This window comes from Hydractinia symbiolongicarpus, chromosome 7 (assembly GCF_029227915.1).
Source record: "Hydractinia symbiolongicarpus strain clone_291-10 chromosome 7, HSymV2.1, whole genome shotgun sequence".
NCBI classification, from domain to species: domain Eukaryota; kingdom Metazoa; phylum Cnidaria; class Hydrozoa; order Anthoathecata; family Hydractiniidae; genus Hydractinia; species Hydractinia symbiolongicarpus.
This window is the reverse complement of record NC_079881.1, coordinates 11,052,258-11,069,999: the sequence shown is the minus strand read 5'-3', so window position 1 is coordinate 11,069,999 and position 17,742 is coordinate 11,052,258. Positions and strand designations below refer to the sequence as shown.

Genomic DNA, 17,742 nt, shown 5'->3' with positions numbered 1-17,742 from the left:
GTTTTTCTGAATGACGACCATACCGCCAAGAGAGTAAAAAGAAGAAGACATTTTTATTTGCATTTCTAAGTGTCAACCAGGGTTTTTGGTAAAGGACCGCCTACCAAACTACAGTGGCACTCATTTTACTGCCTGTGCTTTGAACACAAACCGTATAAAAGAGTAATTAAAATACTGACACATAATCTCATATACGGGAGAGTTTCCTTCGAACCCCATTGCAAACTTTTCGGTAATCTCTTCAAAAGGCACTCCTTCAAGTTCTTCGTCGTTGCTACAGGGCTTGCGCACTTTTAACCCAATCTTTAACGTGCTACGGTAGGCTGGTTCTTCTAGTGTGCATATTTCACACTTCAGATCATCTGGTGGCATGCAAAGGGTAAAAACCGTTTCCAGCCTTTTCAAGGTCTCTTTCACGATGTCTAGAACCATTTATTCTTTGAAAGTACCATCTTAGAGAACTCTTTGATATTCGCTTTCGCTATCTAATACTTCAGACTATGAACTTCCAGGATTTTCAATTAGGCATCGTTTAAGAGATAGACAAAACATCGGATATCTTCGGCACCATCGGCCATTTTAGTCATATGCAGAGTAATGCCGTCCAACAGTCTCTGCAGGGCTCTTCCACTACCGTGATCCGGAGACGAAGTCCGCAAAAAGCGCATGGAATCTTGACTACCGAATAGATTGAAAATTTTCTCAAAGTAACCCTTCTCCAGCATCGCGTGCAAGTTCAGTCGAAAAGAAGATTAAGTCTTTCTAGAAAGATGACATCATTCTGACTCATATTAGTCACATTTACGTATAGATCCTCCTTCTATTTGATCGTGCTTGATGCGTGAGTTACCTTCACATGCTGCTTCTTGACATTCTGCTTCTTCCCTTTCATAGCTATCGTCGTCGTTATGTATTAATACGGATGAAGCGTCTTTTGCGAATATATCACTCATAAAATAAAAACGACAGGATTCATCGTCACATTCTTTTTAGAACATCTAACATTTTCAATGTACAGCCATATAGATTTTTTTAACCAAATTTTATATAAAACGTTACAATCACGTAATACAATAGAGTAAGTTCTTTTGACCAAATTAGCCATGGGTTAGCCTCTTGGCCCGTGCCTTGCCAATGCTTTTCTTCGTCATTAAGAAAAAATCTGGCTTGATAACTGTCCATTGGAATTCAAACCTGTCTATTGTAAAAGATATGTTGGTAATGTGTTTGCTTTGTTCCATTCACTTGAACATGTGCAGTATCTTAGAATTATCTAAATAATCAACATGCCAACATTTCTTTTACTTCTGAAACTGAATTAAGTGACACTCTTTTGTTTCTTAATGTCAATGTTATCCGTACTAATAATTCTTTTATTACTTCAGTTTTTAGAAAACCCACTTTCAGTGGTGTCTACTCAAATTTTAACAGTTTCATAGCGAACGAATATAAACGTGGTCTAGTTTGTACATTGGTTTTTCGTATATTTCCATAGTCTTAAAAAAACATCTTATCTAAGAATTAATATCCGAGTTATTTTGTTGACAAATGTATTAAATATTTTTTAAATTAGCTACATGTTCCGAAAATCTACCGAGTGAGTCCGATAAAACAGCGTTACAAATATTTTTACCTTTTTTGGGAAAGTTATCCTTACAATTAGGAACTAGATTAGTCAACTCTGTTAACAAGTCTCTGCCTGGTTACACTCTTAAAGTCATTTTTAATTTGCCTGTTCGCATGTCATCTTTTTTCAAGTTAAAAGATAGAGTGCCTAAGTCCTTAATTTCAAATTTTGTCTACCACTTTAAGTGTAGTAGCTGCAATGCTTCTTATTACGGAAAGACCTGTCGGCATTTGAAAATCAGAGCTTCAGAACATATGGGCGTAAACCTGTTAAGACTGCTTAGCCTACAGCAGTTAACGATCTTTTATTTTTTGTGGAGCATCTCCTTCCCTTGATGAGTTTACGGTCATTACATCTGCACGTAATAACTTCTTTTCTAACAAAAACGTATCATCATCTCCCTTGTACCTTTTGATAAGTTTCAATTCTGATCATTACGGAAGCCGATAGGTGCAAAACATTTTTCCCGAAATAAGTGAATATCTCTTTCAAATGGTAAAAATATTTTTTAAAATAGTGAAAATATTTTTCAAAATGGAGAAAATCTTGTTCAAAATGGTGAAAATCTTTTTCAAAATGGTATCTCTAACTCTAAAAAAGAAGGAACACAAACAGAAGTTAATCTAATAATATTAATAATAATATTTTAAGGACCGTACATATGCGACTTTGTACCTGCATTCTTATCACCGTGATTGCGACGCAAATAACATTGAATAGTAGCTAGAGTTACATTTTCAGTACCACAATCACTCCTCACTTTCTCTGGACATCCACCTATTTCTTAGACGGCATTTAAAAATAACCGTGCAATGGTATTTTTATTCAAATGTACTGCTCTGAGCAATATATAATTGATAATTCATACGGCTTCAACTTACTACAGCAGTACTACAGCATCTTTTGCAAAGCCGTACTCTTATTTCCACATCGACCATACTTTCAGAGTTTTGTAGTGGTTTTTGTCTTGTTGTGTAGTTGTCTGGACCAAAACTAATCAAGGAGGCTTTTGCCTGCGCTTGTGACCCAAATAATAAAGCTGCATACAAACTTAGCAAGTCTTATAGACTCGCTAAGTTTGGTCAAACCTTCCGAAGTTAGACCTTGAATTGTAGGCATGATGAACAAGGCATAATCCCCAACAACTTGTTGCCAGCAATCCCTGTTGATTAACGTAGAACTGTTGTTGCACAATGCGTTGCGAAATTGACCTAGATCTTCCAGATCTCCAACTCTTGCTTGCCCCATTAAACGAACACTGACTGGATCGTTAAGGTAAGTCGTTATGGTCCTGATGGAACTTATAGGTCTTGATATTTAAGCTTTGTGATATGAAGGCACTCTCCTCCGTTCGACTTGTACTTATACAAGAGTGGGAGGGTTAGGGGAAGGGTGATTACAATGAATGGCAAAAACCGACGTTTACATTCTTGGGTAGATATGCTCACTTGTGCTTTCGAGACCCCTATCTGTCTTCCCCTAAAGGATTCAAAACCTTGTCTTTACCAATGACCTCACCCGTATCTTCTCTTCCAACACACCTCTAATCTCTCTGGTATCTTGGCCTATAATCATGTTTCCATCATGTGCGTAATTTCTCCTACTAAGCGACTTCAATACACCTCTAAATCCGCTGCTTGCGCCATCTATACAAAAGGTCCGCAGTACGGACCATCCGTTTGCGTTGAGGGATTCTTAAAATTGACTTTTCTAATGGCACTTTCGTGTGTAGACGCGCCAGAACAAAGATTATATATTCTCTGTTTATAACCTTTTGGACGTCGAGACGAACATGTTCTTCCTAGTCGTCTTGATATAAAAAAGAGACAACAGGCACTAGAACTTTATTTATTTAGGGCTTAAAACTATTTATTTTTGTTAAGTTTGAAGTTCATTGAATTGTTTTTATTTAAAACATTTTAGGCCTGGAGAAGAGGTTGTACATTATTCTTGTCCCCAGAGCTTTTTGAAATAAATTTCTAAAGAAAGTGCTCCTGCGGACGAGAATGGATTTACACAAGCCTTCGGAGTTAAGCGAGATTTTTTTGTAAATTTGGAAAATCGAGACCCCTACATATTTGGGAAACTAAAAAGCATATTTGGTCTTGCAAAGAATTTCCTCCTTTATGCCACACTTGATCAAATCAAATGACTAAACAAGATTTATCGCCGGTTTGAACTAGTACTGCTATCAACCAAGTGTCGTTTAGCTTACTGAAATTGCGAACATAGGCTGCTGGTTACTGTTATTAAAACATCGAAACATTTTAGGAAACCACACTGTTTTTGGAAATGACTGCCGTAGTTGAAGGTAAAGACGACCCACCCTGGAATTTTGAGACTTAGCTACCGAAACAGCATCCTTTCAAAATAACGCTCTTCCAATTTCACCAAAAGAGCATAGTTAGCTTTCATTTTACTTTACATGGGATATTCTTGTTTATGTTGCAAGTTTAAAGAGATGCTGTGCAACCAAAATAGTGAAAGCAGAATTTATCCACAGAAATATAACATGACTTCAGTACTGAAAAGAACAACTGAGATGGTATGGCATTTTGAGATACAATCTTTTTTTAAAGCAGATTAGCTAGTTATTTCAGTGGCAGTCGTTTGTCTTTTGTTATAATTAAATCCCTTAAGGGTTATTTGCGTGTTAAAAAACAATGCGCTCCCAAAAAAATATTGGAGCAATTATATTTCTTCTAATAGCGAGATGCATTGTGTAAATGTATTGATAAGCTATTCCCTATTAGTAATTAAATAATAAAAATCTTTCGCGAAGTAATACATTGCACAAGAATGTATTGTTGATTTAATTACTTAAAAAGATTCCAGCGTTTAATTTAAAAAAAACATATGAGAAGCATTGTTCACAACTATTAAATGACTTGAAAGTTTTTTTATTAAAAGAATACAACTACCGTTTATTTTTGTAAATTCTGAAATAAATGCAATATCTACATTTCTCGATGAAAACATTTCCTTCTGAACAAACAACGTAATAATCCTTCCGCATACTTTTTTATTGAAACAAATAAAAACATTTCTATCGCCGCTTTTCATTTTTAAACTTTTAAAATGCAATTTAAAAAAACAAACATTTCTATTGCCGTTCCTCTTTTTTAAACTTTTAAAACGCGATCTAAAAAATCCTTTCTATCGCCACTTTTTGTTTTTAAACTTTTTAAATGTGATCTAAAAAATCTATTCTATCGCCGCTTTTGGCTTATAAACTTTTAAAATGCGATCTAAAAAATCTTTTCTATCACCGATTTTCGTTTATAAACTTTTAAAACGCGATCTAAAAAATCCTTTCTATCGCCACTTTTCGTTTTTAAACTTTTAAAATGCGATCTAAAAAATCTTTTCTATCGCCGCTTTTTGCTTATAAAATTTTAAAATGCGATCTAAAAAATCTTTTCTATCGCCGCTTTTCGTTTTTAAACTTTTAAAATGCGATCTTAATAAACATTTCTATCGCCGATTTTTGTTTTCAAACTTTTAAAATGTGATCTTAAAAAACATTTCTATCTAAACTTTTATATTTGAATACTGCAATTAAAATTTTCGAAAGAGTTCGTGCAAAATAGATTGCTAAAATTGATCTTGCAACCTATTGTGATTAAACAATTGATCGCGTGGGGTCATTGTTTATCAGCGAGGCAATTATTTTCTTATAAAAACAAAAGCTATCACAATGTTATTGTTCTATGTAACTATTCATGCGAATTTCGCATCCGCGGTAGATTACATTCAGACTGTACTGTACAAGGACATTACCTAATTAGGTTGTGTTGCTTATTTAGGAAATGCATAATCCCCCATACTTATTATAACAAAGCTACTCACAGGGACCACAATGCCTGACCAAATATTTTCAACAGAATTGGGTCAGGCATTTCCATAAAGAACGTAGATTTGATCCATGCTGTATTTGTGCCTATTTTACAATTAATTGCAATAGTATACCTTCTTAGTCCCCTAATTAAACCTCAAGTTGCACATAATTAGACAGGTTTTCCGATCCACTTTATGGACATTGGATAATTTGCATGCACATAACCCATAATAAGATAAAGAAAATTTGGTGCCTTCATTGATATTTTGATATCATCATCATTTTTTTCACAATTACTGATTTTTCACCAAGAAATTCCACAACATTTTACAGGTCGTTTGTGAATGAAAATAATGTATAACATAGGACCAGCGCTTAAAATAAATATTTGATCACTGCCGGTCATACTGACCGTCGGAGATCCAAAATGGCTAGTCAAATTGAATTTTTAAGCGGTCAAAAATATATGTGATTCCTTGCGAAACGGTTATATTTATTCCACATTGATGTTTTAAATTATTCTTATGCCTCCCCATTGACCTACCTTCAGGTTGGTGTACTTTGTCAAGTGAATACACAATGAACGATAATTAGTCAACTTTGCTTCCGCCGCGCTCATAAAAGCAAGCTGCCTGGGAACTAGGTTGCACATGTTAGTGTCGCATTCGGCACTGCCGACGTAAAACACGAAGATACCGCAGTTGCTTCGGCAAAAAATTGCTGGCGTTATTTTGTTGTGAAATTGGAATGAATGCCACAATCAAAAACGGTCGGTGTTTTTGTGAAGAATGTAAGGTATAGAGAACGTTAAAGTTGGCCCCTTTCCTTCATGCTGACACTCTTATGCTCGGCTGGTGCATTACACTGAGACTCAAACGAAAGACGGAAGACCATTTGGAACCATGCCACAAGTAAGTCCGACCTTCATCGTCACAGAGAATACTGCGAGAAGAGTGCGCACCCCTGCAAGTTAAATATAACCAGAACATGGGAGAGGTTAGGTGTCCTGTACTTAACACAGCTTTCGGACGAATGTTCTTGTAATGTAATACCAAAGAAAAAACATGTTGAATAAAGTTTAAAAAATCTTTTTAAAAGAAAAAAGAGAAATCAAATATGTTTAGCAATAATAATCGGAAAAAAATGTATATCGTATTAAAAAGAAGTCCAGAAGTTCTGTCTCCCACACGACACAGCAGACAATAAGTCAGCCCTGCCCTCGGTTTTGTGAGAAGAGATGTTCTGCGAAGACTCTAACAATTGAGTCTTTTGTACAGTTTTGCTTCATGTTAAGCTGTGCCTGTGACAAGCATTTTCGAAGCATGCCACCGACGACTTCTGCAATATACAACCTAATGAATTCATCTCGAAACATAAAAAGCCAGTAACATTCAAAAAGAACAACAGGTGTTATTACGCAATGTAACGTATTCAATTTCTAAAAATAATTCATTTTTAAACCCCCATGTTTTTCATTCAAATTCTGAACTTTAAGTCATTTTTTTCTTTGATTTTTAGTATAGCAAATAGTTACTTTATACAAACATTACAGACATTCCAGGTTATTGAAGTGACTAAAATGTTTTTGGTGCGTGATTGAAAACGCTGCTCCATTGTCTATATGAAAAAATGTGTATGAATCAATTGTAAATAAATGTGAAGCGAGATATTTAGATTATTATCTATTCTTAATAGTAGATAAATAATTTTTTTTTGCGAAGCAAGGAATCGATCGCCGGTCAGTCTGACCGCTCGTAACGTGATTCTGACGGTCAATTAATAAAATTTGGCGGTCAGTGACCGTTGACCGGCCGTTATTTTTAGCGCTGAGGACTGATGCAAAAATTGTATTGGAATCAGTTGCAGACAAAAAATTTAAAATTTGTAATAGGCTTGTAGAAAAAGTCCCCAAGTTTAAACACTTTAACCCTTGTATATTAGTTTAATTGTAATTTAATAAAAATTGGCTAAATAGGTTTAAATATATAATATATAAGTTATGATTATTTTGTGTGTGTTTAGGTACATACTAAATTTTCATGCTGCAAACTTTTTTTTTACTTTATTTACCAGCCAATTGAGCCTTTTTGAGTGCTAAATTAACCTCCAACACTGGATATATATTTGCGACATTGCTTAATAAACCTTTTTTTTTATATAGCAATCCTCCTGTATAAAATCTTTTCTTGCTGGTTCACTTAGTGGAACACTCTCGTGTGTTTTATTTCAACCGTTAGACTTGTTGAAGACAAGGTTACAAATGGCATCACCAATTTCTGTGTTGCAAAAGAAGAGCAGGTTTGTTGACATTTTTATTTATAATTTGTTTTTTTAGTTACATATACTGTATGCACTTTTTTGTAAACAAACCAATGTTTTTGTTTTTAGTCAAAGCAATATGATTAGTATCGTGTATAATGTTATCCGTACTGAAAAAGTTCCTGGTTTGTGGAGAGGGGTTATCCCTGTAAGTTTTTTTCTATAACAAGATTATTGGAGAAATTAATTTTAGCAAATTTAACTTTTTGCCATTTTTGGCCAATCTGCACATTCGTAAAAATAAATCTGTGTGAAAATTTTACATAAAATTCCACTATGGGGTCATTCAAAAGTATGTATGATCTGTAGGGGTAAGGGAGTAGTCCAAAAGCATGCAAGGGGGAGGAGTCTTCAAAGGGAGTACGTATGCTGGGGGAGAAAGGTATCCGAGTTAAAAGTGTATCAGGATTCACGAAAAATGCTCATAAACTTGTTCCTAACATTTAGTCATTTGTAAATCACCAAAAAAATTCTTTTATGAAAATAAGTAAGGTATTATAAGTAACAAGATACTTTTATCTACTGTACCTTTCCTATTGTGAATTTATACCTTTTTTTTAGTCTTTGTACAGAACAGTTCCTGGTGTTGGAATGTATTTTAGCACACTAAACTTTTTGAAAAGTTTTTTCAGGTAAGCTGATAGCACAAATCTTTCTTGATAGTAACTATTTTTCAAAGTAAATATTTAAAATTGAATATAATGACTACCTTATTGGTAAAAAAGTCTTTTTTAAAAGTCAAAAAATTGTGCGTTAGTGGCTAATACTTCTTGACAACTAAAATTTTTTATTGTCCAACTTATTTGCCTATAATTTTGTTAGCCAATTTTTTATTTTTTATTTTTAGCGCAAATAAGAAAATTTATTTTTAGGTTTCATTTAAGTTGAAATTGTGATATGAAAAAGGGAATTTTAGTTTCAAATAGTGCTTGGCTTAGCTTGAAAAAAGGTTTCCATTAATTTTCCGAAATTTAAATAACGAAAAGTTACTTTTGGTAAATAATATTTTTACAGACTACAATTTTTTACCAACATTTTAACCGACTAAACAAAGAATGACTCAACTGATTTTCCGAGGGATTATTCACAAAAATTATATGTAAGATAATGCCTGTTACCATCACAACAACATCTGCATGGTCTATCACCATCAGATCACATGACTATGAGCATTGTGTACTAGAGTGATCCCTGTTGCCTGACATCAACATGCTGAGACCTTCATTATTATATATGATCACATATTTTCTTCCATCGAGGATGTTGAAATTGTTCTAAACTTTTTTGCTACCACAAGTGCATTTGTGGTGTATACATAATTTTTTAGTATGAAAAAATTGAGTTTGCAATCAAAAATCTGTCCTATATGTGTGCTATTTTTATTTATACTAATTTTATTATCTTCATGGATTCTCTTTTAGTCATGAAACAACATTCTACGAAAATTTGGCGCTTGGTTTTACATCAAGAGCATTTGTTGGTGCGATATTGTTACCTGTTACTGTCATCAAATCCAGATTTGAGGTTAACATTTATTTTTATGTTTTTTTGCAATGGATTAGCACTGATCCATTTGAGCAAAATTATACTGATTTGAATTTTTAGAGTGGTCAGTTCAATTACACATCTGTTCCACAAGCTTTAAGATTAATTTGGCGTGTGGAAGGGCTGAGTGGCTTGTACAGTGGATTCTCTGCTACCATCGCAAGAGACGCACCCTTCTCGGGGTTGTATTTGATGTTTTACTCACAAGGAAAGAAAATAGCTTCCCAAGGTTAGTTTAGAAAATATGTATTTATATTTATACATATATTTTAAAGAGGTTTTAAAAAGCATGCAAGATTGCCTTTACCATGCAAATTTTTATTATTATTTTTTTAACCAAACGAGAAAGTATTTTTTTTTTTTTTTTACTGCCCGAATGTTTTCTTTGAACTGTGTTAACGCATGACTGCAGCTATATAGCACATTTTTTGTAAAACTATCAAAGACACGATTAGAAATAATTGCCAATTATTAATATATATTTTCTGATTACTTCTATTCTTATACCAACTATTACGCCTTAACTTCCAACGCAGGGTTCTGCCAAAACCTCTAAAATAACCTAAAAGACCAAGAATATTGATTCCTCTTAATATCTGCAAACTTGTTATGCTGACATTTCTTTTTTTTCTTTTTGATTGTTGTTTTTTACTTTCCAGTTTGGAAAACACATTGAACAGCATGTATGTTAGAAAAGCCTTGATTTTAAATTTTTGTGTCCCAAAATATTGAAGGATTTTTACACTTGTTTTTGGAAATTTGGTATTTTGGTACCCCAAAACATTTCAAATTTGTGACAACTCGTAACGTTTATCAAAAAGAAAAATCTACCTGGGAAACCCAAACACAGACGTTTCAAGCGTCATAGAAACTATTTAGCCACGATGGTCAGTGATAATCAACAAATTATTTTTTTAGGATTTATTGATGAACCAGGTGTGAAAACCCACTTTTTATGTGGTGTTGTAGCCGGCCTACTTGCTTCAGTTGTATCTCACCCTGCAGATGTTATCAAGACACAAATGCAACTTTACCCATCACGCTACCAGAACACAATCCATTGCGCAAAAATTATTCACGCTGAGCACGGAACTATTGGATTTTTAAGGGGTATGGTACCGAGGTGTTTACGCCGTACTTTAATTTCCGCGCTATCCTGGACTGTATTTGAAGAGCTGTCAAAAAATTTAAACTTAAAAACGTAGTTGAAAATGAATTGTCTTAGTATTATGTGGTATATTAGGTGAAAAAATAGAAATTGTAAAAAAATTATGTATATGTTTATATTGGTTTTACGATATCTACTACCGAAAATGCTCATTTGATAGCCTTAAAGTCTAAACATTTCGGAAGTCTGACCAGGAAAGACTTTTTTGTCGTTTTTCGTCTTACTATTTTAGAAAAAGTAATGTCGGCAAAAGCGACAAAATTTCCTATGAGTCACGAATACTTTTGTGGGACGAAAATTTTGTTAAACCTTTGACTTAATGATAGTAGTCTGGAGTTAATTCAAGTATTTTTATAGACGTGCGTAAAAATTTTGTTGCATTTCAGCGGAATTAATTTTTGCGAGTGGGTAGCGAATTTCAAGGGCATTAAACTTTCAGGGACGAAGAAAAAATTTATCAATATTTATCCCAAACAGGCAGAAAGACAGTAAAAGTGACTTTTCTAATAACCGTTATATTTCGCGTGAAATCGGTATTTATAATTCTTTTTTTTTCTGCGGATTAAATTTCCCGATTTTTGAAAATGTTTGGAAGTTTGTTCGCCGTTTTCAAAAACCCAGATATTTCGTAGTATTTGTTGTAGTTGCAAAAATTTTCTATGTTCAATTTTTTTATTCTTTCATTAAACAACTGCTCGAAAGATTATGTAAATAAAGGAAATAAAGGCTTCTTTCCATTTGACTGCGTTTTCCTCTATATATTTTTTTTCTTTAGCGTGTGCGCAAACTTTGACGAAATAAGAGATTGCAGTCAAATGGAAACGAATCTTATAAATGACGTACAGAGGAATCTCTCTATCTCACCTGCTCTCTATCTCAAAAGTCTCGGTCCCTTTGTGGTCCGTCCAAGGTATTTTCCTTTCTTCCTAGTTCCAGATAGAGAGATTCCACTGTATTGTCAAAGGACGTTTATGGTAAATTAAGTGTCACGTGCTTTTATTACTTTCATTGGAAACCAACAACCTCGCCCTGCTATCTCGAGTTCAATATAAAACCCACTCTATAGCGCTTATTCGCATAGTTTTCTTATGCAATATTCTTCGAAAAGCTAACGCTTACACCACAGGTGTCAATGAACAGTTGCCAATATTTTTACTACGTGTTTTATTTCTGTTATAGTTAAGTACCTTCGTACTGTATATTCTATGTATATTCGAGTATATGAATATTTTTAGGCGATATAAATTCCATATAAAGTGTATTCTATACGTTTTACCTTTTTGGCTTTGTTATGCGTCAGCTCTTATTGACTTTGCCAATTTCGTTCCCAGGTCCTATTTGTGTTCTGAAATCAGTACTCTGGAAACTAGGTCGTACAATTCGCAACACTGTCGATATTATATTTTGCGTTTTACAAAAACAGATATTTCGCGAAATTTAGTTGCGGAAAAAACACATGATCCGTGATAAATTAAAGTTGTGTTGTGAGTTTCATGTTCTAAGGATCACCCTAATGAAAGTTATATCACCCGATTATAAATTTAAGGGATAGTTTCAAATAATGGCAAATACCAATGCTTCTGAGAGGTATGGAACCTGAAGGTTTGGAATTCAGGTTTCTAATAGATAAATATAAAAACTCAGTAACGTAACCATACAGCAAGAAAGTTATTAAAGAACATCAACGGGGTAATATTGCATCAGCACTATTAAGAGAAACTGAAATAATGTGACATTTTGTAAGTGGGAGATTTTACATCACTTTTATCGCCCTGCATGGGAGAATTAAACCTCGCGTTTTCTGACATTTGCCCTCAACAATAACTTTTATAATCACAATTTGTAAGAAAAATTGGAGCAACCTGAAAATAACTTAAAATTCGAAATATATTTCCGTCCTCCTTTAAAAAAAGGCGGAATTTAAATGTGCGTATACAAGACACACTCGAAAACATTAGTTCCCATTCTTCTCTCTTGCAATCATTTCTTACAACAAGTAAGATGTCTGTTAACTAGGTTGGGTATAGTTTCACACGTTTGGTTTTTAATCATCGATAAGTTTGAAACAACTAAAATATCGATACAACTTTTTATTATTTATGAGTTCTCATGGAGTGAAAATATTCTACTTATTCAAAACCGTGGATGAATCACATTTCCGACTGTTTGGTTTGACAAAATAGCTATAAGTGATAAATTGTAAATTTAATTTTTGATAAATATCGTGTTAAACGCTTGCATAGAAAAAAGTGTCAAAAGTCGAGCTGGGATTTTTTTTAGTTAACGGATTTTGTCCTACTTGCATCAAATATGGCGGTAAAATATTTTGCTGTGTTTTTTGTTGTTTTGATAATCGGCGGGAGCAATATAAATGGCTTTAACAATAACATGCTAAAAGTAGATAAACGATTGAGTTCTCCTAAATTGGATTTATCACAAGCGACAAACTTGGAAGAGTGTTTTTTACAATGCAAAAAAGATCTTCAATGCAAAGCGTTTAATTTCAATATTCTTGGATTGCATGACTGCGAAAAACTATCCACAGTTGCAAAAGAAAAAGACGAGTTGCTACACACGGAGAGAAATTGGGTTTATTATGACATGAGAAACATGTAAAATATTTTAATACAGTTACCTTTCTTCTTCTTTTTCTTTGTATTTATTTAAGTAAGAAAAGTGTAACGTAACAAGGGTATAAAATTCTCTTTGGTTTTACTTAAAAAAATGGTGTAGTTTTTTGTGTATTTGAAAGACACTACTTTAACGTCAATATCCTATGTTAAATTAATGAAGACATTACAGTGCCCGTAAAATTTTGAGGCTAAATAACTTGAAACGAGTTGGTGACGTCAATGATTTTTCACCGCGTGGGTAACTTGGGACCACCTTGGACCAATTTGGGTAAGTTTCCCAAACCTAGGTCCCCAAATCCGTTTCGGACTGGACGGGTTGATGACGTCATCAAAAAACCTTTAAACTTTAATATCTCTGCAACCGTTTGTCCAAAGTACATGATCCTATACATGTTTGTGATCAGCGTTTTAAGATCTATACAATGAAGGCAACAGGTATACAAATTTCTAAAAAATTTTTTGAGGTTTTGACTGGTTATTGCTGACGTCAGCAAAATTTTTGAACCCTTAAATCTCATTAACCGCTCATCAAAAGCGCATGATCATATACATTTTCTTGATCAGCAGTTTAAGCTCTATATATTATAGGCAACAAATAAACTAAATTTCGCCAACTTTTTTTTGTATCTGCACTGCTGTCGTCATCAAAAAACTTAAAACAACCTATTTTTCCATTGTGCTTCTGCCTAAGTAGATTTCTCCACGGGCTTTATAGACTAGTAATAATAATACTGTCTAACTTTTCGTTGTGGTAAAATGCATTAATATCTTCGAAAAATGTTAAATCCATTGTGTCTCCTTTTTTTTGACCATATTTCATTCACCCAAAGTCGTAAAATATGTAAGCGGCACATAAAACTCGAAACAAACACCCGCAAAATAAAAAAAATAAAAAACAATTCCGATATTTTGCTCAATGTGGGCGAATTAGTCCTTTTAAAACGAATCTCAATAGCAGGGGGGAGGTAATTAGCGGGGTCCGAAATATCTGTAAAAATAAACGGGTGGGAGGGAAGGTGGAATAAGCAGGGGGTCCGAAGACTCTCTTAAAAACTAAACATTCGAAACAAACATTCGAAAATAGATATAAGCATTTTCGATTGCAAAAGTATTTGAAAAATAAAGCTTGCTTGCTCCCTAAAATTGATTTGTACTGTCACTAAAAGTAAAAAATTAATAAACGGGGGGAGGGGCGGATGGGGCTAATAACAGCGAGGGGGGAGAGGGGTTTGGGACTTTAGAGTTATCTGTTTATATAAGTCCTAATACAAGTTCATTAAAAAATTATTATATTATAAAAATTATAAAGACGGAAAAAAATGCGGACACTGGAAATAATGACTTAACAGACGCTAGAGGTTTGTATTCGCTCGAGGAAAATATTTCAGTTCTGAGAAATAACAAAATACTTCTATTTTCCGCCACGTCCACCTTGAATAACTTGTGACGATTATTTCTCGATAGGATTTCACTGTCTGTTATTGTAGTTTTCCTTAAAAAGGGAAAGCGGAACGTCTTTTAAGTAAAGGGGTAAGTAAAAGAATGGAGCACGTTAGCGTCTTATGGATGCAAAACAACATTATTCATAATAAATGTTACGGTTATTAGTGCCCGGAATGTATCTTATTCGTAGAGATAGGGAAATGCCGATGTTGGTGCAATCATGTCAAATAAGCGGGCATCCACGTTAAATCAACGTAAAAAAGGCCCATACCACCCCTTAGCGATTAATATTCTGTACCATTCCACGTCAAATTATAGATCATCCCCGTTAAATCAACGATATCTGTCCAAAACCCCCTCCACCCCGCCGTGTCCCATGGGTCCCTCCCCACCCTCATCTGTCGTGCCCTATAAATTATAGTGATATGTGTGTCTATAATGGCCTCTAGCCAGTGTGGTAATACCATCTTCCAAAATTATGCGTTTATCATCATCGGCATTGAGCGCCAGTTTATTTGTTTTTATTGTGTGAACATCATGCTTAATAGATCGAAATGTCATTTGGGTTCTGTAAATGTTCTCACCCTCAAACAGGCATCTCTTATAATCAGCGAAACCTATGGTCTCCCTTACCACACATTTCTTCACCCCCTTACATCTCTTACCCTCCCTACCACATAGTTGTTTGTATGCATAGGTCTTAGCTCTTAGGGCTACAAACTCAGCCATCACCTTACCACCCAACTCGTCCTTCATCAGCCCAATGATCTTTTTATTCAAACCTAATGGTAGAGGTCTACCATCTTCCTTATCATACCCCGATGTGTCAAATCTGTCGGACACATCATCGGCGATATCTCTGTAAAAGTCGTTGGTTTTGATGTGGTATACGAATGAATCAGTATCCATGTAACACAGTTTCACGTCATCACCATATTTCGGTTTCATGTAATCATAGTGAAACTCGTACATAATCATCTTGGACATGTCCAGAATTGCCAGTCCCAGGTAGATTGGTTTATTCATTTTGATCTTGATCTTGGACATCTCTACACCCATCAGTGTTTCCGAGAACCATGTGCTACCCTTGAAGTTTGGCTTCATCACCAGCTTCTCATACTGATCCTTCTTCGTAGCCAAGCGTATATCCTTGTGATTCTCCATTGTCTTACCAAAGAACGAATTGTTCATAAGCTTGAAAAAGTCCTTCTCAAAGTCATTAGTTGATTTAGTACGCAAATCAGTGTTAAAATCTATGTACGACTTCAACCACGCACTCTGATTAAATCTTAAGACTCTATGAACCTTATCAAGAACAAGACCATGCTTCAACGCCTGATCAAGCGCACGGATATGGATGATAGAGTTTGTCTTGCTCGAAAGACACGGTGTCAGCTTCTCGACCCCATTGATAACCTTCCTTTCGGGCATGAAAGGAAGGTCGTTATGAGAATCATTAAGTTCCCGTGGGTAACTAACATCAACCTCAAGGAAGTACCCCCTATCACCATCTTCATCGGCTAATTTTGAAATAAGTTCGGATGTGAAATCGGAAACCATTATCTTCCCCGTCCTAGGAGAGTTTACCACACGATTGAAAGTGTTGGTTACAGGATCGTGAACAACTTTTAGGAGTATATGGATTTTCCTCTTTCACCTCTTCCTCTCCACTGTCCTTTTTATACAAACCCATGATCTTATCCTTAATGGTTTTGAAAGCTTTTGTTGTTTTATCCTTAATAGCCCTAGGTAAATGATTTATTAACCAGTCTCTCCATTCAATCAACTTGCTTTTCACCTGAGGTCTAGTTTTAGCCATTTCTTCCTGCTCGAACATATCCATGTCTTGTTGGCTAGTACCGGATCTCGAGGGTGCCGGTACGGGTTCGGGCAATTTACTAACGTCATCAACCCACTCAAACCCTCCGGTGGGCATCTTCTGTATCATGGCCCATCCATACAGATTGTTAGCATCAAGATACTGCAGATAGGTTGTATCTTCCGAAGTATTATACATATCGCCCATATATGGATTGTTGGCCATGGCGTAGCGGTGGACAGCCTGACACAATCCACCCCTAATACCGCTTTCAATGAACGTGACCATCTCAATATCAGACAATAGATCTAGACTAACCCTGGTCTTTTTCAGACATGCTTGCCAAGTTAATCCAGGAGTTGTGTAAAAATGCGCGGGATCTAGTTTGTAGTATCTCAAACACGTCTCTCTGAATGTCTCAAACACACCGGCGAGCAATAGAACATCTGTATTGAGATAGATGTCATGATATTCACCTAGATCCTTAATATCAAAGGCTTTCCAAACCTTCTGAGCATGCTCATAGTCAGCATCACTGATGTGACTCATGTTAAGCTCGCTATAAAAGTCATCCTTTGACGGGAGCTCAGTTTCATTAAACCTATCGAATGAGTTAACATACTCATATGGGTATACACCTTTTCTCAACAGCAACCTGAACTGCTCATCGTTTCCCGTGTGCATATTACGGAACTTTTCAAGTAAACTCTGCTTATCAAGATTTCTATTGCAACCGACATCGCATTCACCACATTTCCCGTGAGCAATATAGTTTTCATCAATATATTCAAACGAGCAGCCTGAGCTACACTCATCACATCTCATGTTGTTAACACCCGCGAGATTTGCACTAAGATTGTTCAAGCCGCTAGACATACATCTAAACGAATCTATGAATCTTAGCTTTATCTTTTTGTCCTTAGTCTCACCATTTTTGTTAATATATTCACCAACCTTAACATCGGTCGAGAAAGAAATATATTTCTCCTTATTCTCTGCGATTACACCCATACCATCCTCTCCGTACTTCCTTGCAAGCTCCTTAATGAATAAATGCGCATCATATCCGCTCAGATTGTGGAATACAACCGGAATATAATTAGGAACCTTATATCGCAGATTACATTCCTGATGGGCGGCTCCACGAAACTTACCAGTGAAATGACAATGATCCCTAACCTTGATGTCATCATCACCATCAAATTCCTTCATACAAATGTGGCAAACCTCGGATCTATTGAAACCGTCACGCTCCTCATCCGTCAGTGGATCCATTTCTTTCTGAGGAAACATGTTATATAACCTTTCAGCCTCGGAAACCACATGATCTACAAAGCGCGGAACACAGTC

The 17,742-nt window shown here is 35.2% G+C and overlaps 1 protein-coding gene across 2 annotated transcripts; it reads left to right on the top strand.

The window, feature by feature from the left end:
- Positions 1–3,659: 3,659 nt before the first annotated feature.
- On the top strand, positions 3,660–11,753 carry LOC130649005 (mitochondrial glycine transporter B-like). 2 transcript variants are annotated; one of them, XM_057455183.1, is made up of 8 exons: positions 3,660–4,172; positions 7,627–7,763; positions 7,854–7,932; positions 8,346–8,416; positions 9,206–9,308; positions 9,390–9,558; positions 10,248–10,439; positions 11,273–11,753. In XM_057455183.1, the coding sequence occupies exons 1-8, from the start codon at positions 4,053–4,055 to the stop codon at positions 11,296–11,298; spliced, it is 897 nt and encodes a 298-aa protein (XP_057311166.1). In that variant the 5' UTR covers positions 3,660–4,052; the 3' UTR covers positions 11,299–11,753. The 2 variants fall into 2 exon arrangements, with proteins under 2 accessions (XP_057311166.1, XP_057311165.1); XM_057455182.1 differs by lacking the exon at positions 11,273–11,753 and having other exon boundaries at positions 3,664–4,172; positions 10,248–10,629.
- Positions 11,754–17,742: the final 5,989 nt, after the last annotated feature.